Genomic DNA, 27,404 nt, shown 5'->3' with positions numbered 1-27,404 from the left:
ATCTGCCTTCTGTACGTGTACTGTAATATAATACCAGATCGCGGCGCGGCTATCGCATCAGGAAACTGTGCATGTGTGTATTGTGTATGTTTGTGCATGTGGCACGTGTGTGCATGTGCTGCTCGATTTACTTATACGCGCTCAACCTATCATCTAAAAATAGAAAATATGAATACATAATTAGGTACAAGTCTAACGTAACCGAGTCTACATATTCTGCACGAACTTCGCCCGATATCGAGGTAGGTAGCTGTGACGTAATTTCGTCCCACCCGCGGCGGGATGAATCTCGTATAAGGCTACGGCTGATATTGCAGAGCTCTTGGATCTGTCGTCCCGGGCGCGGCGGGATGAATAGCGGTGCGCCGCGTCCGGGGCGCGCTAGGAGAAAAAGGAGCTCGCTGAATAACCGAATCGTCCCGGACGGTGGGATTTCGTCCGAGGCGCGGCGACCCGCAACCGATAATAAGTTTGCTGCGCCTAAATGAAAATGACTATGCTACATTCAGTGTATATTAGGTCCTAATTTTAAACAAAGGTGAAATTTGTTTGAACAATATTGGTTATTTGAATCATGATTTGAATCATGATTCAAAACACAAACATGAATCACAATATCACAGAATCAGCGTTTAGACGACCTTCATTCCAATGCTGTTTCTCCTCAGATTCGGGCCAATCCAGTGCGCATCACTAGTGCGCAGTTTGACAGAGGAAGTTTTTCGCACGTGTTTCGGCTCTCGAAAATTATTTTGCTTCCATCAGAATTCAGTCTATACCTCATTTTGTTTACTTCTATCATAAAGGGTCCATATGCTTTATCCAAAATGGTGTTCGGAAGTGAATTTCAGCGTAGATCCAATTTGATATTGATACTGTATACTCAACAACAACTGAGATCATTGTCTGTCCAGTTAATTCATTTACTAGAACTTGAAGTTGAAGACATGACCAAAAAATGAAAAGTAGTGGACGATGCGATGACCAACACAGAACTTGAACATGACAAGAAATGAATTCATAGTACATAGTCATGTACATACAATGAGCATATAGAGCGCCATGAGCTTGGCAAGAGTCAAACCGAAAGGAGCCCGACACAACAGTGAGGTCATATAATCATGATTGTAATCACGATATCGTTTATTCGAACATTTTCGTACGTGATTCTGCAGAAACGTCTTTCCAAACGCCCCTTTTTTCGTGTTTCATGTTTGTGATTTTAATCATGATTATATTCAATTTTGACTAAGGCTGCGTTTATGCGACCTCAAGCCAGAATCATGATTTGAATCATGATTTGAATCATGATTCAAAACACAAACATGAATCACGATGTCACAGAATCAGCGTTTAGACGACCTTCATTACAATGCTGTTTCTCCTCAGATTCGGGCCAATCCAGTGCGCATCACTAGTGCGCAGTTTGACAGAGGAAGTTTTTCGCACGTGTTTCGGCTCTCGAAAAATCTTTTGCTTCCAGAATTCAGTCTATACCTAATTTTGTTTACTTCTATAGGGTCCATATGCTTCTATTCATCTTGTTAGTTTATCCAAAATGGTGTTCGGAAGTGAATTTCAGCGTAGATCCAATTTAATATTAACACTCTATACTCAACAACAACTGAGATCATTGTCTGTCCAGTTAATTCATTCACTAGAACTTGAAGTTGAAGACATGACCAAAAAATGAAAAGTAGTGGACGATGCGATGACCAACACAGAACTTGAACATGACAAGAAATGCATGCAGAGTAACCATGTACATACAATGAGCATATAGAGAGCCTTGAGCTTGGCAAGAGTCAAACCGAAAGTAGCCCGACACAGTGAGGTCATATAATCATGATTCAAATCACGATATCGTTTATTCGAACATTTTCATACGTGATTCTGTAGAAACGTCTTTCCAAACGCCCCTTTTTTCGTAGTTCATGTTTGTGATTCTAATCATGATTATATTCAATTTCGACTAAACGCAATCGTGATTCTGCAGAATCGTGATTTGAATCATGATTCTAGGGTGAAAAAGTGGCGGATAAACGCACCCTAAACGCAATCGTGATTCTGCAGAATCATGATTTGAATCATGATTCAAATCATGATTCAAATCATGATTCTAGGGTAAAAAAGTGGCGGATAAACGCACCCCTAGATTCATGCAAATATACATGTGTATAAAGTTTGGAATTTGTGTGTTGCATATTCTGTCATAGTTGGTTAATACGGGTTTGTGATCATTTAAATTATTTTATAACAATGACCAGGTAACATGAGTGGAATACATGTATCAAAAAACAAAGTCTTGCATGCTTTTCACGGAATGTAGACAATATGAGAATTTTTTTTAAATTCAGTTTATGCAACTTTTTGTACCACAACTTATAAAGAGGATACCCAATTCTTGAACATTATTGTACTTAAAAGAATATATTTTTCAAGAGTTCAAAATCCATGTAGTCATGTTGCCAATTTAAAATAACCCAAAGTAAAGATTTCAGCTTATGTTTAAATCCTCCATTGTGTTTTGGTTTTAACTGTGGTTGACGACATGACGTCATTGTGGCTTCCAAGTCACAAAATGAGTAAAAATATGCTTGTCAACAATTTGTACCTGTAGTAGTCTTTTGTCAGCATCAACTGCAATGATAGAAGCTGATTTTGTATGTCAACCATGAGTATGCCTCAAATGTACCAAAATGTATTTAATTCTAACAAATACCATCAAACTTTGAATTTTATCCTCAATCATAACGGTTTATTCCTCCATCATTTCATTAGGTATCCCAATTATATTCAATTGGCTTAAATATGTGAATACATATAGATCAGCAAATCTCTTTGGACAACTTTCAAACAATATACCAACTGGCACCCTATGAAAATTAAAGATTACAGTGATACTTCTAAGTTTTCATGGGCTCTTTGTGTCAGTTGGGGTTGGGCACAAGATCACACCAGTCCTTGTTGAATTCTCCCTCTAGTCTTGGAATCCCTTTGTTGCACAAATATTTCAAAAGAAACTTTATTTGTTTAAAAAATTATATGTGTCTACTCTGAAGGAGTTTTAGGTCTTCTTATGGGAAGTCATCAGCTTCAAGCAACATCCCCTAGGACATTCCTGAAGCTGTTCACCCACTTATCTTGTTTCAGGCCATTGTTTTGATGCCCTCATCCAGTTTCTATATCACTGTCTGAGAGGGCAACATTTAGTAGAAGTCTCTTTGTCACCCATGCACATCATATGATATCCAGATTTCATTATTGGATATTTAAGGCAGTGATAGTTACACTGTAGGCCTGTGACTTTAAAAGGAAAAAAAAGGAAATTCAATGAAAAAGATTAAGTAATCAAAGATATAGTTTTAAAATGTTATTTATTTCTTAAACAAATTATTGCTTCTCAAACATGTGCATTTGAGTTTATTTCACAACATGTCAAGGACTCATGCTTGTAAATCCCCAAGTTTTTACCCTTTTTTTGTTTCCTTAAGCCTGCATGTATTTTAATTTTGGTAAATCCCCCTGAATTCCAATTCATTACTATATTATATGAACATCTACAGGTATATGCCCTCAAATGAAAATATCTTTGTCCTGATGAAGAGCAGAACTCACCTGCTTGAAACATTGAAACCAACAGTTTTTCTAAGAACTATTATCCAAGAGATTACACAACAGTGCTTTTCAAGACTTGTGTACTTGTATCTTACATATTATATGCAGTGAAACCAAAAACTGTGTCATCCATAAAACCACGTCTCAAGCATGGAATGGTCGAAAATTTCAGGATATATCTTTGTTTGTACTCTGTATATTTCTTATATTCAATCACTAAATTCAATTGCCAAGACAAAATTTAAAATATTACAAGTACTCTCGGAGTACCATGATACACAGAGACTCTCGAACATTGTCATGTTGTTGAACTACTTTGATTTTATACACAGTCAGGATGCTCATATTATGTATGAATCTTTCACAGTGAGAACCCAGTATAGGATATCATTTGGAACTGATGTGATGTCCACTATACTAGGCCTATTCCAGTCTGGGTATTTTGTAAAAACACTAGATAAACTCAAACAGAAGACGGTGTTGTCAGAAGAGACACTTCATTCAGGGGAGAAGAATGCTATATTACAAAAAAAAGGGGTCAAACTACATGTTCTTGTCTTCTCAGGCCTGAATAGGAAAATAAATTTATGAAAAATATCTTTTGAATTTATGAATTGCTATTGTACATGTAGTTTGGGGTGTCGACCTTGAGGCTTGATATGCATGTAGTTCGGGAGTATCTTGTTATGAAAGGGAAAAAACTCTGTGTTTTGACTTGGAAATGTTCCCTGCATGGCAATTGCAACCATATGTACAATATATACAAAACAATATCGCAGTTTCACATGTAGACTTTCATGTAGTTTGACAGAGTGTGATATCAACTGGAAACAATCTTTCAGAGTCAAGAAAGAGGGTATTATTTTCTTGATAGTTTACAACTAAATCAAATAGTTTACAACTAAATCAAAACAATTTCAAGAATACATGTATATGAAAAATAGATGGGCAATTAATGGATTTAAAGATGTGAAATATGAATTTTCAGGAACATTTTTGGAAAGTTTTTTTTTAATTATGGTCAAAGGTTGTCGAAATAGGAAAACGTTAATGCTTTTAACAATCATTTTAACAATATGACTTGTCCCTAAGTTTATAGGAAACATTTTTTCTTCTTGATTGGTGAATCTTAAGGCTCAAACTAGAGTCTTGTTCATTTAATCATTTTCTGATTCTTTTTACTAACTTCCATCAGTGCAAATTGCATTCAACTCACTTCATGAAAGCAATACCTTGTGTACTCTCGTCTCCTATCCTACAATAGTTTTGAACACGCTTAGAGACTGATATAGCCATTTGAGTTCTTTTGGATAAAAATCCTTATACAAGATAATGAAACCCCTCCACAAAAAATGATTGACAGTGGATTCATTTCACTATTTTGCAGTACTTGAAGTGGAAATACATCTTAGAACTATCAACAATACATGCTATGGTCCTGACAGGCACTGGTCCATAATGAATGTCATGACCCTAGATAATTGAGAATTTCAGTCATGCAGATTTATTGGGAATGGCTGTGGTCTTGTTTTGGGTGTTTAGGGGTTGGTCTTGTTATGGGCTTGATCGACCTGCTGTACACTGAGGGATGTTGTTTGGAATGATGTTACAATAATGTGTTTCTCCATTCAGTTTTGTTTATGTTTATGTTGAAGAGGGTAGATGCCTGAATGGATACTCCTTGTTGGCATTCACTTTGCAATTCAATTGATTTCCATGTCCTTGAGAAAGAGTGATGATATTTGCAGATTGATATTGGTGAGATATTTCTTGTGGCAAAAGTAATTGGTGTTCACTGTTAATATTCTAGTTACATCAAAGCAGGAAACTTTATAAAGTCTTCAAAGCTGTAATACCAGATTGGTAGGTATTATTTAAAAGATGTGTGTTTTTCTGTGAGGAAAATAAAAACAAGTAAATGTTGGTTTTTAATTTGAGGGTTTAAAATTATTTTTAGTAGAGGAGAATAACTTGGTTGCTCTGTATTTGAAATGGTTCATTTGGTTTGATAACAGAAAAGGAAATGAATTAATTGCTAATGTGTATTCCCTTTTCTGTTTTTTTTTTCCAGCTTCTGCAGAAGTGAAGGAAAACATTGTGTTTGACTCCAATAAACCAAAGGCTGCAACAGAGATCAACACCATGAAGCGCCCTTTAGAAGACGATGATGAACCCATGCAAGATGAGGCAGAAGGTGAAGAAGATGGTACCGGAGAGGGGAAAGACTCCAAGAAACCAAGAAGGAAGAAGAAGAAGACAGTACCAGGACCACGTCTACCAAAGAATGCCTTGATGCAGCTCAATGAGATCAGACCTGGACTTGCCTTCAAGACTGAATCTCAGACAGGGCCAGTCCATGCTCCCACGTTCGTTGTCTCTGTCGAGGTGAATGATCAGCTGTTTGAAGGCACTGGCCGTAGCAAGAAAACCGCTAGAATGCATGCTGCAGAGCTAGCACTCAAGTCTTTTATCCAGTTTCCCAATGCAAGTGATGCTTATCAAGCTCTTGGTAGGTATCAATTCACTGCAGATTTTACATCAGACCAACCAGAAGTCCATGGTGGCTTCAATCCTTTTGATGCTGACCAAGAGCGCCCTGTGACCCCACCAAGCATGATGAAGGCAGTACTAGCTGACAAAACACAAAACAGTCCTGATGTGATGGATGTGAAAGTAGAGCAGGGTCAAAATTCACCACTGGCAAAGAAGAAAGAACAACCCTCTGGGAAGAATCCTGTGATGATCTTGAATGAACTCAAACCAGGACAGAAATATGAAATAATAGAAGAGACTGGTCAGAGCCACTCCAAGAGTTTTACTATGTCCCTGACCATAGATGGTAAGAATTTCCAGGGCACTGGACGCAACAAGAAACTTGCCAAACAGCGGGCGGCCCAAGCTGCCCTTATTGCTCTCTTTGATATGAATCCCGTCCTGGCTCCAGATCTTCAGCCAATCACAAATGAAGAAACATCAAGCCATGCCTTGGCTTTGGCAGACCATGTCCACAAGTTGATCCTAAACAAATTCTGTGAATTGACCAATGGCTTCCAGTCCCCAGTTGCCAAGCGCAAGGTTCTAGCTGGCATTGTGATGACAAGAGGTGAGACCTTAGAGAACTCTAGTGTGATAGCAATCTCTACTGGTACAAAATGCATCAATGGAGAGTACATGTCAGGGCAAGGCTTAGCCCTCAATGACTGTCATGCTGAGATCATATCTAGACGGTGCCTCATCAGGTACTTGTACTCCCAGTTGAAGCTGTTCCTCGACAATCAAGGAGACAGCTCAATCTTTGTTCCACACCCATCCAGCAGAGGATACAAGCTTCGTAGCGAGATCAAATTTCATCTTTATATTAGTACTGCACCTTGTGGAGATGCACGCATCTTCTCCCCTCATGAGTCATCCTGCAGTGAAGAGCCAACTCCAGATAGACATCCAAACCGACGAGCCAGGGGTCAGCTGAGGACAAAGATTGAGTCTGGGGAAGGAACTATCCCTGTGAAATCCGGACCTTCCATACAGACCTGGGATGGAGTGCTTCAAGGGGAGAGGCTACTTACTATGTCCTGCAGTGACAAGTTGGCCAGGTAATTGCATTCTATTAGCTCAAGAAACATTCACACACAAACAAAATTAATACAAATTGAGTTCAAGAAACCGTTTCAATTTTTCTTTTTATTTTTTATAAATTGATTCAAAGCTTGCTTTCTTTGCAAACTTTCCTATGTGTATGTACATGTAGTGACTGCGCACAAAATTAGTTTGCTGATCCAAATATACATGTATATGAAGAGAAACCTCATGCATAGTATACCAGCTAAAAGTCAATAAATTTAGTGTGTCTAAGTAAAACATTGGTAGTCAATAGACTCAACACAAACATACATATGCCTATTGCCTTCAAGAAGAATTCTCCCCCGTCAGCATTACCCTACCCTCTACACCTCACTCAATTTATTTTGATGTACTACTGTAGTATTTACTGTATACTTCACCCCCCATCTACTTCATTCAAGGGAGCTATCAAAGTATTACCTTGCTATTGGTAATGACTGTGGTCAGTATACCCCTCAGGAATACCTGTCTCTAGCATTGAACATTGCAGTCATCTTAAACAAGGCTCAGTGATAAGGTTATTAAGCATGTGAGAAATGGAATGAAGATAGGCAGCATGGTGCCTACTAAAGGATGTGGGTATCGAAATTTTTAAGACGACATTGTGATTCGATTGGAGTGTGTATACTCAGTCAATTACATGGAAATGCCCAACCAAAATATTGGGTTTGAGTTTGCCTGCCAGAAGACTGAATTGTATACTCTGTGAACAGTACCAACCGCTGTCATAAACATGTAGGTGCAAGCTACAATATGTATTGAAAACAAGTTGCAGAGGTCTGTGGATAATATTTATGAAAGAGTACCCAGGTGAAACACTGATATCTGGGCCGGTTATATAAAGCTTAGCAATCAATGGTCTACTGATTTCTATGATTGATTGCCTTCATAATTGTGTATGATCAATCATAAAATTCGCCCTATGATCAACCGCTAAGCTTTAGGGCCTAAGTAGCCAATTACATTGGATGCCATTGGCTGGGGGGAGTGGGGTCACCATTATAATAATTTGCTTGTTATTCCCTTACTTAGGCAACACCATAACACGGGGCCGTTTTATAAAGCTGTCTTAAGTTATATCGATTTTAAGAACGACTGGTGAACCCTTCTTACGCTCTAAACCATTGCCAATTCAGTACCATTTACCACAAGAAAGGATCACCAGTCGTTCTTAAAGTTGCTCTTGACTTTGAACAGCTTTATGAAACACCCACCCATACTTTAAGATTGATTTGTATTGTATGAAGCTAAACATTTAGGTTTATGAGTAAACAAGTGATGTTGGGACTTTTAGTATTTAAGGCAGGTAGTGTCGTTTACAACAAAGAATTGAATTATATCATATATATATTGCTAGTCCATGTCCAAATTCAAACAATTCCAACAATTTTTATGACCAAATTTTAGATTTCACTTGCTTCTTTGCATCAGATGAATTTGATGCCAAATTATTCAAAGTATGTCTGTGCCTCTTTGTGGGATGTTTTCTGACCCTCTCAATCTTTGCCAAGTTTCTGCTGATAGTGTACTTATATTTAGAATCCACCAGTGACATCTAGGCATTCAAAGAATTGATACAGAAGATGTGCATGCTTTCATACATTATGACCAGTTTATAAGTCTGTTTCTACTTTTACATTTCAGATGATTCCTTCACATTAATACATTTGAACAGTGGATTGTGTCACAGTATTTTTTTTTTCAAATAATAAGAGAAAACTGTCCAATGTACCTATAGAAAGAAAGTAACAAATTTGTCCTTCTTGCAAATGTAACCATTTTGTATGTTCAATTGAAAAATGATAGAATATACATAATGAAGGTTGTTTTTTATTTTCTTCATTTCACATCATGTACATGTATTTCGATAAATGTACATTAACATAATGACAAAATTGTGGACTTGTACAGGTATTGCCACTTTTGTTACAGTTATAAAACTATTAGAGCAGTGGTGATGATTGTGACAGTGAGGTTAATGTGTTCTTTTATTATTATTATTATCTCAGGATACTCGGGTGACCTCAAATAGCTTAGTTTCATGAAAATAACCTTAAAATTCATTACCACTTGCACAGTCAGTACCTGTATGTAAACTATTCATTGAGGAAACAATTGATACGTGATCCTTGCTCAATTGACAGATGGAGTAAAGCTCTGTCCTTATTCTGGCAAGTACATTGCCAGGAAATTAAATATAGCACATCAATCTGTCCAGTGAGCTCTCAGCTTGTTTTTGTAGCTGAGCTGACACAGATATTGTGACCTTCATTTGCTGAGGTTTGTTGCCTATTAATTTTCTAATACAGCTTGTATGTAAATGATTGCTGAATTTGTGAATGTTATATTACATGTATGCACAGTTGTCCGAATCATCTAACTTAATTTTCAACTCAATTGAGAGGCAAGAAGAATGCAACTCAAAAGGAAAGGGATACGTGTACATACATGTATATGTTACTAAAAACAACTAGACTCTTCTAAAAAAAAAAAAAAACTGTTTCATATGCATACATGAAGACATTGGTTACAACATGGCTGGATAAGGGAGATCCAAATGTTTTTTCAAACCTGGGAGCAACGGTATAATTCATATGAAGCCTGATCAGGATCCTGATTCTAAGCATAGCCTCTAATCATTATTTTTTATAGTGCCTGTTGCAAATAATTCCATGTACTGTACATGTATACATGTTCTCATACAAGAATTTTTTTACAGCCTCTGATCTGGAAATGCTCATCTTTGGTAAATGATAAGCAGTTGGTATTTTTGGATGATAAGCCATACCAGATGTACATGAACGTGTTTGTAGATATTGTTAATCTCAGCATTGTGTCCTTTTTTGCCAGGCCTGTAATCAATGGTAATAGCCTCATTAAGCCTTAAAACTTTCTTGTTTGTGGATATTAGCATCCCCCATCTGTGATAAGTGTGTTAGTAGAAGTGAAAAGTTCCCATGAGAATTATATATGTTTAATATCAAATTTGATGTCTTAAAATTATGTGTATACTTGATATTCTTTACAGATGGAATGTACTTGGTGTCCAGGGATCTCTCTTAACTAATTTCATTGAGCCTATCTACCTGAGCAGCATCATTCTTGGATCACTCTATCATGGTGACCATCTTTCCAGGGCCATGTTCTCTCGTCTCTCTACCATTGAAGACTTACCAGCTGGCTACAGTCTCAACAAGCCACTCTTGAGTGGTATCAGCAATGCAGAAAGTCGCCAACCGGGCCGGGCACCAAATCATAGCGCCAACTGGACCTTTGATGACCCCTGCCTGGAAGTTATCAACACCACAACAGGCAAGAATGAGACTGGACAACCCTCACAACTCTGCAAGGCTGGCCTCTTCAGCCACTTCAAGCAGATCTACAACAGGATTTCCATGATCACCAATCCTGGAGCACAGCTGGCAAGTTCTTATGAGGAAGCTAAGCACATGTCTACTGATTTCCACAAAGCCAAACAGGTAATGACAAAGGCCTTTTTGAAGAGTGGGTGTGGTAACTGGATAGAAAAACCACTTGAACAAGACATGTTTGAGTAAGTACATTTAGGGCAAAAAAAAATTGTACGTATTTTCTGCATATTTTCTCCAGCATTTGTCGAGTTTTGTAAACAGGTTATAAATATGTTAGTAAGATGGTGTTATGTAAGTGCAGCATATCAATCAATGGAAAAGAACGTTTTTTATAATGCTAGAAATTTGAATCTATTATGCTGTTGCATCTGAAATTCATAAAAATACTGTATGTTTTTAAGTGTTATGGTATTTTGTATATGGATAGAATTAGATAGGATTTAGATTTCCTGTATGTTTTTGGATGAAAGCAGAACCAAAAGAATCTCCATCAGCATTACTGTTTTAAGGCTTGAAGAGCATTGTCAGCTTTTTTGTATGCATGATGTAACAAATTTTGTAAATAATGTAATGGTATCTATATTGATTTCTTGTAATTTCATATTTGTATCTTTATTGATTTTTATAAAATACAACATACTGTAATTTCACACTGCTGCGTTAAGCAGTATTAGTCAATGCATGGTCCTCCCTTGCTTTTATGGACCCTACATGTACCTATTGTACCTGATAAAAATCACTCTCATAATATGTGCATGTTTTTGCGCAAATCAAAATCAATTTATGGAGCTAAGATATCATATCAGTATCTTTCGCAGGAAGTGCTGTAGTGTTAAATGATAGGAATTTAAGCGTATTCAAACGTGTTGCCTTACATATACGTGCATAATAATAATTTTATGAAAAATGTATTAAGCAATCATGAAAAAAGTTTTTAGGTGTTTCCAACCAGCACCAACCAAAAAGAAAAAACCTGTAGGTGTAGTGTGATAGTAAACCCACATGATGTACACGTGTAGGTGTTTAACTGTGTTCTGCAGCCCCAACACCAAACTTTCAATCACCTTGTGTAAATGTATTATGCAGTGTGAACTTGATTGGCATTCTAGTTCATGAAACAGATTACAATTATAGTTATAGCCATGCGGATGTAATCCATTATATGCATACTATATTAAACATATGTGATTGCATGAGGTCCCCTAAATAGGGATGGTGGGTGGACCGTATAGAGAGAGAGAGAGAGAGGATGACTCTCAGCTCTACGTGGAAGAATGTATGTACATGGCTCAGCAAAGGAAGATGAGGAATTGATGATACGTAAGAGACCCAGAGGTTCAGTAATCATCCATATACACTGTACATGTACTCTTTGTACTTCATGATGTTAAGTTTAATTTTTCTTGTGAATGCCTTAATAAATCTCAGCTGTCGCTCTGTCACTCTCTGAGTCCAGAAAAAATATAAAAAACATGTATTTTGATCATATACATGTACCAACTGCTAGTCTTTCTACCTTTCATTGTTATGATTCTAGATTGATAACCTGTTGACTTCTGAATTCTGTATCCCCATATAATTTATTCATGGACCACCCAGTTCAAGAGGACAATAGATTAATACACCCTTCACTCCCTGATTCTCTTCCATTTCCTTCCTTTGACATCTTCATATTTCTCTTGTAGGAATAACATGTAACCTTCATCGCTGGTTGTCCCCAGTCCACTTCTTTCTCTCTTCTTGCTCTCAACTCCATGACTTTTTTCTCCAGCTTAATCTCGCACTTGATACAAAGTGTATTAAAGCATCATATCCACTTGTGTTTTTTTTATTACATGCAGTTAAGTATTTATTTTAGACTTTTATGAGCACTAAAATAGCATTTTCCAACATCATTACAAGATTTCAATATTCATGAAGTATAGATTTTCCTTCAATTTTGTAGCATGTTTCCTGCCACTGCCAGAAGTTACACAGCACAAGAAGAGCATTAAGAGCTGAGTTAGATTCAGGGTTTTCTCATTTCAAACTTTAAACAGGAGTAAATCATATTGCTCATCATTCAGGTTTTGATTCAGAGTGTATAACAGTTAACATAGTCTTTTTTCCATCCATTGTAGACATATAATGTTTCTGCAAAAGTTTGTGTTACTGTTTTGAGAGGGTGTTTGTAGCTCCCAGAATCTTCTGAGAGGCCACTTTATATTTGGAATGGCATGCAGATATGTGTTTGGCTCTGTGCCCCACCTTGGGTACTAAGTTTCTGCATCACTTGTGCAATTCACCTCGTCTCACATCACAACAGTTCACTATGTATCAAAATGTCACGTCCTAATGTCTCAGCTATAAAAGACTCCTTTCCGTTGTGTTGCGGGAGGTCTTTCTTCTTCTCATCAATTTGATGATGCACAGATACTTTTACATCTTATATCAACATTTTTGCTGTCCACATATTTGTAATGTAGTGTTTCAATGCAAACTTTTACTTAAAAGTAACTGAATTTATTTTTAATGTAATGCATGTTTTAAAAGCAGTGAGTTCGAGTCAGTTACTCAGAAGAGAATCAGATGTAGTACATAATTTTAGATTGATTACATTCATTTGATCTGATTTGATGTTTTATTTGTAAAAGAAGAGACATTTTAGTTTTGGTTTTTAATGGTTTAAAAGGGTCAATAAACACTGAGTAGTGCAGGCATGTATATTTTGTCTGAATGTATGTCTTTTTGTGTTTTATACACATCACTATAGTCGATTTGGATGAACTGTTATTTTAATTTTTTTTATTGCGTATTTAGTATTTGTCATCAAGACCTGTAGTGAAACTGGTAACTAAAGTTAACACCAAGCCCTTCTTCATTGGAAGACATGTGAGCATAGCCCCATAGTTAATTTGATACCCTTGATGAATATAAGATGGGATGCATCTTTAATGTCATGACAAACATGATTAGTTATAGTTCTCCCTATCTGGAAAGGTAAACGACAATGAGGAGGGGGTTAAAGACAAGGAAGGAGGTGTACACAGGGAAAGAGCTTCAGATTCTATTGTAGGTTTAAGCTAAGAGAACATGTAAATCATAGGAGGGGTAAGAAAAGAATTAGAAAGATGGATACGTCATAAGATCAGGAGAATGATAGTAGAAGTAAGGCAGGAGAAGGGTACGGTGAAGGAGAGTAGGATGAAAGAGAAGGGGTTAAAAGCTTTTTTTTTTAAATGGGGGGGGGGGGGGGTGAGTTAAGCAAGATTACTATAATAAATATTTTTTTATGAACCCTTTACATAAAGTGTGGAACCAAAATTATAAATATTTGATAACTTTTGAAAATAACTTTTATTTCAGGAAAATGCTGTTTGTAAAATGTAAAATGAAAGTTCTGTTGGTATTGCCTGAATTGTAAATGTTTTTGTCCTTGATTAAATGTAATGTTATGTCAGTGTTTTGATGTGTTATTTATCAAGAAGTTTTCCAGATTGAATATATTATATGGAACTCTAAGAACTTATTACCAAAGCCTGTGAATCAGATACAATCATTCCCATTTTCATAAAGATTGTTTGCAGTGATAATATAATCTTTTGTTTAGCCCAATTTTGATAACCCAATATAGATATTCCCAATTGAATGGGTTTATAGAACAGAGTGACAATATGTCACATGTGTCTCAATATGAGAAAGTAGTATGCAAAACTTTAAAAGCTGTCATAAAGATTTTAAGTTGAAATTGTATCACTTTCTTTCGTACTATGGCAATGTCAGTTTGAAAAAGTAATAATGTCAAAATGAGTTTCTTGTAAACTTGCTCTTAAGTCAAACGTTTAAATTGAAATTGTAAGGTGTTACTCGCAGGAGATGCAATTCATAATTCTAAATCTATCCCAGAGGAAAACCGTTGGTCGGGGGGAGGGGAGGGGGAAGTCACTCACATTACATTTACACGTATAGATGTATGTGCTACAAGCACATCCACAAAAAAGTGTTGAAAAGGGTCTTGTTTTCAGCCTGGTGTTCAATATGACCCCTCCCCTTTGTCTGCAGACACTTGGAGGTGTGGCCAATATGACCCTCCCAGGCTCTCCCCCTTTGTCTGTCAATACTTGGAGGCGTGTTCATTATGATACTTGGAGGTGTGTCCAGTATGACCCTCCCCATTTGTCAACGGTCACATGTTTTCCCATCTTTCATAGAGGTGTGAGCAACTGTAACAGATACATATATGAATACCATCACGTAGAAGACACACTCATCCATGGTGTATCAATGACTAGGCACTAGCTATGTTTCCAATTCGTCAGTCAAGACTGGTGTCCGGTTATGACCATGATGGAGTTACCACCCCTCTTTATATATGGCACTCTGTATAGTGTTTGCTTTAAGGAAATTGAGGTACATATCTGTAATTTTATATATCCTCAATTAATAAACATATCTTTTAATGACAGTTTCTTTTATGAATGGATTCTCCATTTGGCATTTTCATATTACAGTTTTACAGTGTACAATATATGTTTGTAGCATTTTGGGACACTCGCATCGTTAAATCTTGTTGATACTGAAAAATAAAAATAATTTAATCTGTATTGTTTCCAATTAATCATTTCTGCAAATCATTTCTGCAAATGTGAAATGTAAAAATTTTGATAGAAAATGTTACAGATTTAGTTAGGAAACAGTCAACATGATTTTCTTTGTCTCTTTAGAAAAATATGTATGTAGTAAGACAGTATGTCAGTGTTAAGCTGATAAATATAAAAATACACTAGTAGGCAAGTTTTTTGGGCAGCTTATCAATTATTTATTTGTCTTATAAATGCGAGCCTTGGAAATGGGATTTATCATGTTACTCAACAACCAGGATTTTATGATTTCTAATGTGAAGAGAGTTGTTATTACATGGGTTGGTATGTAGAAAGGATAGATTATTTCATTTATCCCAGATTAATGCACACATTTGACTTTTTATTTCCAATTAATTTGCACCTATAAGAATTAATAGATTAATGTTTAGAAACCTAGGACTCTTGATGCTATTGTGATTTCTTTGTTTGCATCTTAATTGTCCATTATTGATTTAATTTCTATCACTCTGAATGCAGATATTCCATTAAAAAGCTGCTTTAAAAATTTGCCTTTAATATGGTATGAGAGCTGTAGGTTGAGGAAGAAATAATTTGTGTTGTTTCTTATGCAAATCGTTACTAAAAATTGTAATTTGTAATCTGGAAAATAAAAGAATACTGCAACTTATCTACATGTACATTTAAATGTGCATAATCACAACTCTATTGTCTCTGTTCACACATGACACTGTAGAATTTAGGTCAGTGAGAAGCACAATTTTGTAGACACAAATTTAAGCGCTTCTAAAGAAAAATGATAGGCTAGCATACATGTACATTGAAAATGCATGAAACATGAATTGGTGTATTCTTATTCTTCATACATGTATCTTTCCAATTATATTTAATTGTTTTGGCTTCCAATTATGGGTTTCATGTGACTTCTATGGGAGCAATTGACCATTAAATAAAGTATGCTCTATATTTTGTTAATAAACATGTCACCTGAATTGATTGGCAATTATGTTTATATATTTTAAAAGTATTTTAGATTTGTCATTTTTAAATGTTTTAATTAGCATCTTAAACTAGTGATAAATTCTTAGAGTTGTATATATTTTAATGAGCTCTGGATATTACAGCATACTTTCAAGAAGAAACAAACTTTGCTTTAGAATTGACACTTGATTCAATGAAACCATTTTGCCTATAAAAGGAATACATGTAGATATGAGATACCATGTAATAAAAGAGCCTGAATGTAAATGCAGTGTTGAATTGAAATTCAATTGAAAAGATATCTCACTGTCACAGAGAAAATTGTATGTCATCATCAATTTGTACCAAACACTGTGTGATTTTAATCAAGTTTAGTGTTGACAGCTGGTGTTGGTAGTGTTAAGTCAAATTAGCAAAAGCACAACACAGAATATGAAGTGAAGTTGGTGCTAGGATTGACGTAGGTGTTGAACTAGGGATTATGTGATACTGAGGTATTTCTTGTATTGCACTAATACTAATCAGTGTTTAAGCAAGAATTAGCATCCCAATTCATGTCCACAACACAATTACCAACACCAAACTTGGTATCATCACTGTCATCCATATAATTTAGGGTGATAATGCCCTACGCCCATTGTAAGTTCATATGGAAATTATGGTTGCATAAAAAGGTGACACTTCATGAATGATAACATTTTACAGATGAATACTCAATTGTAGGACTTGTGTGTACCCTGTAATGACTATGAAACAGACTATCAATGTATCTGTGCATACATACTTCATTATGATGTGCATGTAATTAAACAAGATGTGTTGTGGTATTTCTATATTTGTAACATCAATTGTGTGTTTTGTCAAACAAGGGAAGAAATAAATAAAACAGTCCTAGGCATATGGGCTGGCTGTAAAATTTGAAATGGCTTTTAATTTGTAGCGTAGCTGTTCATTGCATGGTTCTTCCAATAATTTCCAGTATCCTCTCACCTCAGAATATATACATCTTTTTAATTTGAACACCCCTTTTATCACATCACTTAATACCAGATGTTCAAAATCAAATGAATAGATAAAATTGCTTTGAGTCTCAAAATATTCAAATTTTTATTTCAGAAAAATAAAATGGGGAAAATATACAAAAAATGATGCACATACAGTATTTCAACATTCATGGAATCCCTATAGTTAACATTATCTAGATTTTTAATAAAGGTCAGTGATTCAACATAATACCAGGGGGAAAAAGAAAGAATGAATGGAGCGAGAGAGCGCGAAATAAGAGGAAGGAGAGAGAGAGAGATGAAGAATTTAACATGAGTTAAGGACAATGATAGATGGGTGCGGGGGACATACATGTAATGGCCAATTTCACAGTTTACATTACATTTCCACAATCTCTAAGTTTTCGTGTACGTTTCATAATCCCCTCACATAAGCACATTATTTAGCACAAAATTTGAGCTTTACAAACATGTTTTTAAGATCAGAAAAATATTTTTATTTTTGTAGTGCGTCTACGTAAAGAAAATGTGTGTTACTCGTGCTGCATTTTATAAAGAGTACACTTAATGTCTTATGGCCTCTGGAATATGGAAATGCATAAATATTTACCTCAACATAGATTTTGGATTTCTTGAAAATATATCTCCAGTCAATTTCAATAGGGAGTTTTCACAACCACTACGTAGACTCATTCTGGAATGTGGACAATCTATTGTCAAAAGCCCTTCATGACATAGCGGTCTTTGTCGAAAATCGGTGAATCAAAACAGCAGTGTCGTCCGTGACTGGACAAACAACATTTGCTATTTTTTGTCAGCTAAGAATTTTACGATGATCAACTGTCCCGGTTTACTAATTTTCGACTAAGAACTCTCAACTGTTTATTGTCATTTTCACTAGATTTACTATGTTGTAGAATCCTGGAGATCTCAAGGAAATTGATAAAACCAAAAGCAAAATAGCAGTTTGAAAGGCCTTTATGATCTTTGAACAGGTATGAAGCTAGGTTTGTGAAATCAAATTAGCGCATAAGGCACATTATTTTCTGCATTAATTTGATACCTTGTCTCCCTGCCTTGGGACTTGCCCATTATGTACTGTATGGAAAAACTGATTCATAGATACAAGAACTTGTCATCTCCCATAAGTTTCGCCAGTTCCTTATTATAAGGATGAAAGAAACTATCAAGGAGACTGACAGTCTCTGGCCAAGCATCCTCGTGATTTTTCTCAGTGATATGCTTTGTTTCACGGTCCATTATCTCTCCAAATTGACTCTGTGTCAGTTGCCCTGAAATGAATGAGATTATGAAAGAAATCATATATATTTATTACACACCAAAATATAGTTCTTAACAAAAATACAAAAAGCAAAAAAGACGAGGCTTATGGTATTTCATAAAGGGGAAATGTAACATTAATTTCGTCACAGTTTTACTACTCTTGGTTGATTTCAATGCCCTGGCGAGGGATCTGCCCTCCAGTAACATATGAATATGCAGTGATATGTTACGGTTTCTACTAAATCCCCCTAATATGTTTCAGATATATTCAAAATGAAAGGGTGATGCTAATGAAAGTAATAAAAAATTATAATAATGGTATATTACATTACATAATGAACGAAATCTTTGTGCTTTGTGGGCATAAAATGTTAAAATTACTTATCACAATATCAAAAGTTTCGCCTTACAATTTCCCTTGATTTTAATTGGCTTAGTAAAACAGATGTCTGACTGTTACTATGGTAAACATCGGATAAAACAGACTTAATCGAATCAAACATCCGACAAATGTTTCATGAAATTAGAGTTAACTTCAAGGAAAAGCAACAATCAACCATGCAATGCCGGTATAAATCCCATTTTACCCTTCTTTCTCTTAATTTCTCTTCTTTTTTTCTTACAATCTCTCATTGCATTTCTTTCTTTTCATTTTTTTAGTTTCCTTTAAATCATTTATACATAGACGACTATTGCATAGATTCTTATTATTTTTTTTCTCTCAGCCTATTGTTTTACAGCAATATATTATAGGATAATGGAATACTTACTTAAATCTAGGAATTCCATAACTTTTCTGTAGAGCTCTGCCTGATTGGTGTGCCAATCTTCCACTCGAATGACGAGTACTGAGTCACGTGAGAAAGCTCTTATCCAATCTTGGAGATACACGTGGTAAATTCCAACTTGAATGTTGGGAATTAATTCATAAGGCTGAACAGAGAAAACATAAATTAGAATTTCAAATCACGTCAGATTGTCTTGTTATATCTACTAAACTTTTTAAAGTACGTGTACGTTATATTAAGTTACATTACAATATATCTTTAAAATTTGTATTAGCTCATTGACTATACCCATCATGAACACATTGTGAGATGAACACTTTCAACATTCTCATTTCATCATCATGATCACACCGCCTCTTAGTGTATTAAAACAAATTACACTAAAAATGCTAGAAATCAATTAGTTCATTCTTATTACAAAACATTTCCCTCGATGTTTTTGAAGAACTTTTATCTTCTTCTTCTTTTTTTTTTTTGGGGGGGGGGGGGGGGGGCTTGTCAGATTTGTTAAAGATTTTGTTGAAAGGAAACATTGGTATATTGCGTTAGAAGTTCAAAGGTCTTTTGTGAAAACATTTCCCTTTATTCAGTGCAATTTTTGGGATGCATTTTTTTTCATAGATCCCTGTCATCATCCCGATTCATTCGCAAGATATCCTCAGATTTTGGTTAGTTTAAATGCATAATTTCTTCTTCCCAGACAAGGCAAAATTATGACTTTTATTGTATTAATTGTTTGATTGTTTAAACGTCATGGCATATATGCTCTGCCATGACAAAAGAAAAAAATAAATGAAATGCCCATTTCATTGATAAAAGTTGGTTATCTTTTCTATATGATTTAAAATTCATCGCATCACGATCCTTGACGCTTCTCTTGCAACACTGATTGTTTTTCCCCTCCATTTATCGTTTTTTTATGCTGTCATAATTATTATCTTCATATTGGGGGCCTTCCTGAACCCCCTCGCTAAATTAATATAAAATACTCACACAACCGGCTGCGTAGGCACAATACCTGAGATTGTGCTCCTTCAAACAATCATTAAAACACTCGATGTATTTGACTATTTGTTCGTGTAAAGTCTTCGCAGAATATGGACTTTTGAGGCTGTGAATATGAGATCTGTGACTGTACCACCACCATGAAATAGCCCTGTCAAGGAGAGATTTATAACCAACATATCATAAGAATATTATTATTTCTTCGCCAATGAAGATTATATCATTTTCTTTAATGACTTTGAGGTAAATAGCTGTCAATGATATGTTTCGTCTTAAAATTAAACAAAAAGTTAGGATGAGTGTTAAGTCAGTTATATTTTATTGATATATATATTCTATTTACCCTGCACAATTTACATTTTAGCAATCGTATATATTAATCAACAAAGTCTATTATCTGTGAATAGCCCCCTATATCATATTACACCTTAACAAAATGATAGTCATGTAGTATACTTCACAACTGAGGCATTTGATCCTTGGGGCGATCACCCTAATGAAAATATTTTTGGGACAAACATGTTTTACCCCCAATAATTTTGACAATACAAAACATTTATCGATGCAATGCAAGTTTGAAAAGCATTGGAAAGCATGCCCCCAATCTAAAACATGGATCGACACCCCTGCTTCACAACTATTTTATCTCTTTATAAATTTCTTAAAAACAGAAACTACTACTCTGCTACAGCCAGGGTAATATTCTGTATTACTAGAGCGCTTAGATACTTTATTACGTAAGTGTTAAGTGCTCTAATTATTAGTAACATTATTTGAAACAAAAATCAAGTCGTTAGTGGCATACGATAATTTCGACTCAACACACAAAATAAGACTTATTTTTTCTCTCTAAAATAAGATCTACGTTCATTACTATTGGATTTTGTTAATCAGCGAGAAAGGGATCTTGAATCGATTTAAGTACTCCAGATAATTCGTTTATTCTGTTCATTTTTTTAGTAAGATTAAAGAAAAATGAACCTAGGGAAAAGGAAGAGGGTAGATGAGAAGAAAACAAAGAATAATCACAGGGGGTCTTCAATTTACTATCACAAAATCAGGGTATGAGTAATTTTCCGTTTTCGAATTATAATAAATACCAAGATGAACAGAAAAACAATAATCGAAAAAGTCTTCAACTTTCTAATTTGCACCTGAAAATGAGGCAAAGTAAATTATGATAAAACAATAGAAGCAAAACAACAACAACAACTTTTTGTTTCTTAAGGGGCGTTTTAAGAAAGTTGAGTTGCAAACAAAAGTTTCTCGCGACGCCCCATAATACCCTTAGTTGAAACATTTTTTGTCGGTACTTTATCTGTCGATTTTGTATTGTCTTTGAAGGAATTGTTTCCTTACCTCTGAGTGGGGTTCCGCACCATAAGTATAATCTTTGCATTAGGTTGGAGAGCTCGGATAAGATCAGCGTTAGTGTATGGTGGTTCTTTATCGTTCGGGTATTGTTCAATCCATTCCAGCCCCATGGCAGAAGCGGTAGATATCGAAGCATCACCTTCATTTAAAAAATGTAGTTTAAAAGATTTATTACAGCTATTACCACTATACGACTTGCATACAGCTTGGAGGGGGTGGGGGTTGGAGACACCCCCCCCCCCCGGAAAAAAAGTATATGAGATCGAGAATAAGTCTCTATATCCTCAAAAGGCCTAAAAACACTATTCAATTTTATGATTCACGTATATAACTCTAAAAAACTTGGAGTTGATCATTTCCCATAAATCAATAAACATTACTATATTCATTATGTATATTAAATGGAATAATTCAACTGATGCAATTAGATCGCTCGTCGCTTGTATACTTTTATTGTAAAAAGCAAAAATATCGATGCATGGAATATGAATAATCTTCCTTTTGTTTCTTTCTTACTTTTTCCACAATTAAAAATAAGTTACTCTCATTATATGTGCGCTCTTCCTCTTCAGGCATTATTTCAAATTCTTTAGCTTTTAGATGGTTAAAGAGGTTATTAAAGTTTGATAGTTTTTGCAATTACCAAAAATTGTTAACATAATACAGCTTACCATAGACCATTGGGTAGTAGTATTGATTTCCTCTTTTCTCCTTTCCTTCGAGAAGTCTACGAATTACATCAAATTTGTAGATATTGAGATACCACTCTAAAGAGCTATCGTCTACACCTCCGGTCACGTTACGAGAACGTAATACTAAAAATAAAAATGATGGTCATAATATTATTGACTTGTGAACGATGGTGAAAAGTGATAGTAGTAAAAAATAGAAAAATACACTAATGACAGTTCTTATATCCATGATGCAAAACAAGAATCAATAAAGGATGACAATGTGTTATATTCGTACCAAATTGAATTTGATATCAGCCAAAGAACCTACCGCATAATACGAGACATGCAAAGTAGCTGCTTAAGAATACCTATAATTGTTTCTTTATTTTGAGACAAAAAACAAGATCAATTAATGCAAATAAAGTTTTTCATTCATAGATTTTTTCTATCTTATATATAAAGAACTTTTTTAAGTTTGTAAGCTGACATAGCCTAATATCGGCCAGTGAGCCAAGCCTCGTAACATCATGATGGCAGAGAAAGTGGAAATTCATAGACAGTAAAATAACTTTGGACAGAAAAAGGGTGACGATGATTCAGTTGCTAAAACAGTCAAGCCTTAAAGGCCTATAATGGTGATGGTTGGATTTCACATAACCATTAACGATTAAGCAATAATTTTTATACCATTGAAACAACTGGGAACGAACAGGTCCATCATGACAGTCAGCTATAGGTTTGACGTCAGGGTATATATGCTTCAATCTTTCACTTTTGATACTTTGGAAGAAGATGATAAAATTGATCAAAGTTCAAAGTTTGTACCGACCTAGCCAAAGATTCTCCTCATCATGACTTGTTGACAATTTTAGTGTAATTGTTGGTATTTATTGTCTGCAATAGTATTGGTGATATGACTTATCCATGTATTGGTCATCTTAGTTAGATATGAGCATTCTTCAAAGTCTATATACTTTCTGTTTACGTACCTACTTGGCGAAAGACTCTACTGACTGTGTATCCGTGTCTTCTTGGCCCCCACCAGTGGGGTTCCTTGGCAGCCTTCGAGATGTCTGGATGTTGAACAATCTTGTCCCAAATATCACTGGTTGCACACTTGTACATGCCAATGATGTAGAAGTACGGTAGACAATTCAACTCATTCCCTTCTCGAAGCCAGCATGGATTCTTAAAGTTATCCAGAAATCGGGTGGGAATTTTATCGAACAACTGCAGAATTAGTAGAAGGAACGAAATTGAAAGATTTATTGAAATTACAATGTTTCTCCCTTTTTTGTGTTTTTTACGAGTGCCTTTGATAAATCCGACACGGGTTTGACTCAATAGGGTGATTTCGCACTGTGAAGCAGAAAACCTTTAAGAAAATAGAAAATTTATTTTCAAATGCCCTTCATGACAAAGAGCAACAAAGAAGTCTTCGTCGTGTGATTAAAAAACAGCAGTAATTTCGTCCTGGACAGGAAAAATGACATACTTGCCATTTCTCGATAGCTCCAAAACTTAGGACGAAACTGCTGCTCCGGTTCACCAATATCGACTAAGCCCTCCCATTTGTTCATGCATTGTCATTATGACGGGCATTTTCAATACATTTACTGTGTTCTTGAATTCATTCTGCGTCGCGGTCGTGAAAACTCCCTAATATAAGATACAAGACAGGATGTCTTTTAGCTCTCCCATGAGTCAGCCCCTCCATGTACTATGGCCACCATGGATGATCCAATCTCGTACAGTTTCCATCAGAGAGAGAGAGAGAGAGTGATGAGAGAGAGAGAGGGGGGAATGCAGATAGTAAATAATTTGGTCAGAGTACAGCGATATTTTATTTCTGATTTGCCCGAGTCAAGCGTTTTCTCAAAATTCAGGTAAATGACACTAAAAAAAGCTTATAAGGATCATCATAATTTTAGTGAGCAATATGAGTCATTTACCATGGGTCTGGGGCTTATAGCCTTATACTTTTACACCCCTAATTCAGTCGTTCTGTTGGGCGCCATTCGTAATGATTTGGAACACTGCATGACAATATTTCATTCATTGATAATTTCAGTAAAATGAAATGCTATAATGTTGAGTTATTTGATAATAAACTGCAGGGCGCCTATGGAAAGCAGTTTTGCATAACTGAATAGGCCTACCCTGCAGTATAAAATAAAGAAAACAAATATATTTTTTTTAATATGTATTTTTTAATGAATGTGACTCCGGATAACTATATAAGTAAAAAATTATAGTTAATGCGGGAGTTCATGCTGCCAACAAAACTTCATGAACGGCATTATTTCAATTCAAGGTTGATCATTATCAAAGATCCTCGTCATTAATAAAAGAATTATGGAATTTCTGAGCGGTTGGCGCAACATAAAACATCAACATGATGAAGGGCAGTCTTTTTATTGGGTCCATGCTATGGGTATGTACCAGAGGCTGTATTTACAAGATGGATCCCGGGCATCATATACTCGTATATGGACCCCAAAACAAACATCATTCTTCGATCCCAGACTACCCTAAAAGTATTTTGTCATGTTTACCCTTCCATGCCCACCGAGATGTGTCAATTTTCATGATATAAGGTTAAAAAATATACGCCAATTCCCACACGAATTTGGAAATGTTCGATATCTATCACTCGACCGTTAAAAAAACCTTTTTAAGCGCTTTTGTGTTAGAGCAAATTGCAACCCCCCCCCCCCCCACCGTATGGTACTCACCTCAGGAGCAGATAAGACAAGTTCTTTGGTGGCACCGGGTCTCATGGTTGTCATCTCGTTCTTCTTCAAATACAGAATGTTTCCTTCCTCATCATATTGAAACACATTAGGATAATAGGGTTCCGATGCCTTTCGTAATACAATGTTGTACTTTGGCTCATTGTTGGGGGGAAATATTGATGAAGCATTTCCGTTCCAGTTTGGTCTAAGATTTGCCTTGGACCCCATTCCATTATTTTTTTCTCGTTTCTTCTTGTTGGTTTTAGTATGTTCCTTATTTATCCCCTCCCCTCTCCCACGCTCTGCGTTCTCTTGTATTTCATGTATATTAATCGGTCTATTGCCATAATGTTCTGAGGTGGATTGTTTTTGAACAGATGAGCTGGAAATAAGATCTGAGATGTTGGTAAACTGGAGAATGATGAACAGGATTGTAGAAACGACGATGAACAAAAAGAAAATTATCTAGAAAGTAGAATAATATAATAATCAAAATAATTATATCATATCACCAAAATATGCGAATGAGGGTTAACAATAGTCAATTTTCATAATAAGCAACATTAATCGTTGAAAGAAGTGTAAACCATCTCTAAACGTGATCGAATTATATTTTAGGGGCCTCCAGAATAGTACTATTTTATGAAATATCAGTGATCACATGATTGTATACCAAAGTTTAGTTTGAACTCTTGACAATGGCATAATACAGAAAGCAATTTTGTATTATATGCTTTTATTGTCCTCTTATAAAATGAAGCTTTGTTAAAGTTAATATTTATGCTTATAACGATCATCTTAAAGGACAAGTCCATTCCAGCAGAAAGTTGATTTGAATAATAAGAGAAAAATCCAACAAGCATAACACCGAAAATTTCATCATAATCGGATGTAAAATAAAAATGTTATGACATCTTTAAGTTTCGCTTAATTTCACAAAACAGTTATATGCACATCCTGGTCGGTATGCAAATGAGGGGACTAATGACATCACTCACTCACTATTTCTTTTGTATTTTATTATATGAAATATGAATTATTCTAATTTCTCCTCATTGTCCTGTGAGACAAAATTTGTATTCCTCCCTGAACATGTGGTATTACCATTGTTATGACATCTTATGGTTCAATTAAGTTGGTCCTTAATGTCAAATTGGTAAAAATTGAAATATTGAATATTTCAAAAAATAAAAAACATGAGAAATAGTGAGTGATGAACATCATCGACTCTCTCATTTGCATGTCACTGAGTTGTGCATAATTATAACTGTTTTGTAAAAAATAAGCGAAAATTTAAAATGTCATAACTTTCTTATTTTACATCCGATTTTGATGAAATTTTCAGCATTGAGCGTGTTTGATTTTTCTTTATTGATTTAAATCAAAAATTTTCTGGGGTGGATTTGACCTTTGATATCCATGTATATGTATTTTCATTGTACTTTATTATCATCTTGACTGAAGTAAAATTACAAAAAAAAAATTAAAGCACATCAGTTTTCTGTCAGAAGATGTCGCAGACACATGCAATATTTTAGTCTTACTGCGCCAAAAATTTGAGAAAAAAATGCAAAAAGAATATAGTTATTATCTCTAACAAAATAATATTCATTTGAAATAATATCATACTCTGTCGTATTTTAGTCCTGACCTACTTCCCTCCGTTTTTTCAGGCATAATCCTTGAATGGGTTGTTTTACATATAAAAATGGACTCGAAATAAAACATCAAGAATTATGTAATAAAACATGACTAATCAGTTACAGACAATAAATTCAAATCTTAACACGGAAATTATTGAGACGTTACGGCTTTGTAGAATATTTGCAATCTTAAGACGATGTCCTATGACTTTATTAGGTATTGGCCGACCTTAACTCTAACCTAATACCTAGATAACCTAAAAAGAACAACTAAAATTCATACAAAAAACAACAACTATAGGTCAGACTAACGAATGTGAAACAATAACATCTCATCGAAGCACTGATAGAGCCTTACCCTTTTTGAAAACCATGCCATTGTTGATCAATCTTCGCAGAATAACTAAATATACTATTTCATACAGCAGAAATTATAATTCGCCAATACCCAGATAGAGTACTTTAGTATATACTCCCGCCTGATCAGTGTACAGATGGACCCCGAGATGGACATTACAATAGACCCTCATTCTTTTATTGTATTTTAGCTGCTGCTCCATCGATTACCTTCGGTCTATACGTGTATACTTCTCAGAACGTTTGCAGGACAATATTGATCGATTAAGACTTACTTTCTTAGCCATATAGGGGGGGGGGGGGGCGGCGGGTGATAGGCTTAGGTATAGGGACAGGGGTGGAAAGCGGGGGGGTAGAGAAGGAGACAAG

The 27,404-nt window shown here is 35.4% G+C and overlaps 2 protein-coding genes across 2 annotated transcripts; one reads left to right on the top strand and one right to left on the bottom strand.

Annotated features, from left to right (window-relative positions):
• On the top strand, positions 1–17,094 carry LOC129257032 (double-stranded RNA-specific editase 1-like). The gene is made up of 3 exons (XM_064097348.1): positions 1–242; positions 5,690–7,211; positions 10,268–17,094. The coding sequence occupies exons 2-3, from the start codon at positions 5,761–5,763 to the stop codon at positions 10,794–10,796; spliced, it is 1,980 nt and encodes a 659-aa protein (XP_063953418.1). The 5' UTR covers positions 1–242; positions 5,690–5,760; the 3' UTR covers positions 10,797–17,094.
• LOC129257033 (carbohydrate sulfotransferase 15-like) lies at positions 15,398–27,280 on the bottom strand. The gene is made up of 8 exons (XM_054895263.2): positions 27,037–27,280; positions 25,036–25,500; positions 23,290–23,530; positions 22,298–22,441; positions 21,612–21,765; positions 20,241–20,403; positions 19,230–19,392; positions 15,398–18,467 (listed from the first exon to the last, which is right to left on the bottom strand). The coding sequence occupies exons 1-8, from the start codon at positions 27,055–27,057 to the stop codon at positions 18,292–18,294; spliced, it is 1,527 nt and encodes a 508-aa protein (XP_054751238.2). The 5' UTR covers positions 27,058–27,280; the 3' UTR covers positions 15,398–18,291.
• Between the last annotated feature and the right edge of the window lie 124 nt (positions 27,281–27,404).

This window comes from Lytechinus pictus, chromosome 3 (assembly GCF_037042905.1).
Source record: "Lytechinus pictus isolate F3 Inbred chromosome 3, Lp3.0, whole genome shotgun sequence".
NCBI classification, from domain to species: domain Eukaryota; kingdom Metazoa; phylum Echinodermata; class Echinoidea; order Temnopleuroida; family Toxopneustidae; genus Lytechinus; species Lytechinus pictus.
The sequence above is the reverse complement of the archived record's forward strand: the minus strand, read 5'-3'. Positions and strand labels throughout refer to the sequence as shown.

What these genes read in the sequence shown, in the direction of transcription:
- LOC129257032 (XM_064097348.1), top strand. Translation starts at nt 5,761, where the DNA reads ATGAAGCGCCCTTTAGAAGACGATGATGAACCCATGCAAGATGAGGCA. An exon ending in TGCAGTGACAAGTTGGCCAG is followed by an intron (nt 7,212 to 10,267) that starts GTAATTGCATTC and finishes TATTCTTTACAG; the next exon opens with ATGGAATGTACTTGGTGTCC.
- LOC129257033 (XM_054895263.2), bottom strand. Translation starts at nt 27,057, where the DNA reads ATGGCATGGTTTTCAAAAAGG. An exon ending in TGGCATGGTTTTCAAAAAGG is followed by an intron (nt 25,501 to 27,036) that starts GTAAGGCTCTAT and finishes TCTACTTTCTAG; the next exon opens with ATAATTTTCTTTTTGTTCAT. An exon ending in CTACTACCCAATGGTCTATG is followed by an intron (nt 21,766 to 22,297) that starts GTAAGCTGTATT and finishes TTTTAAATGAAG; the next exon opens with GTGATGCTTCGATATCTACC.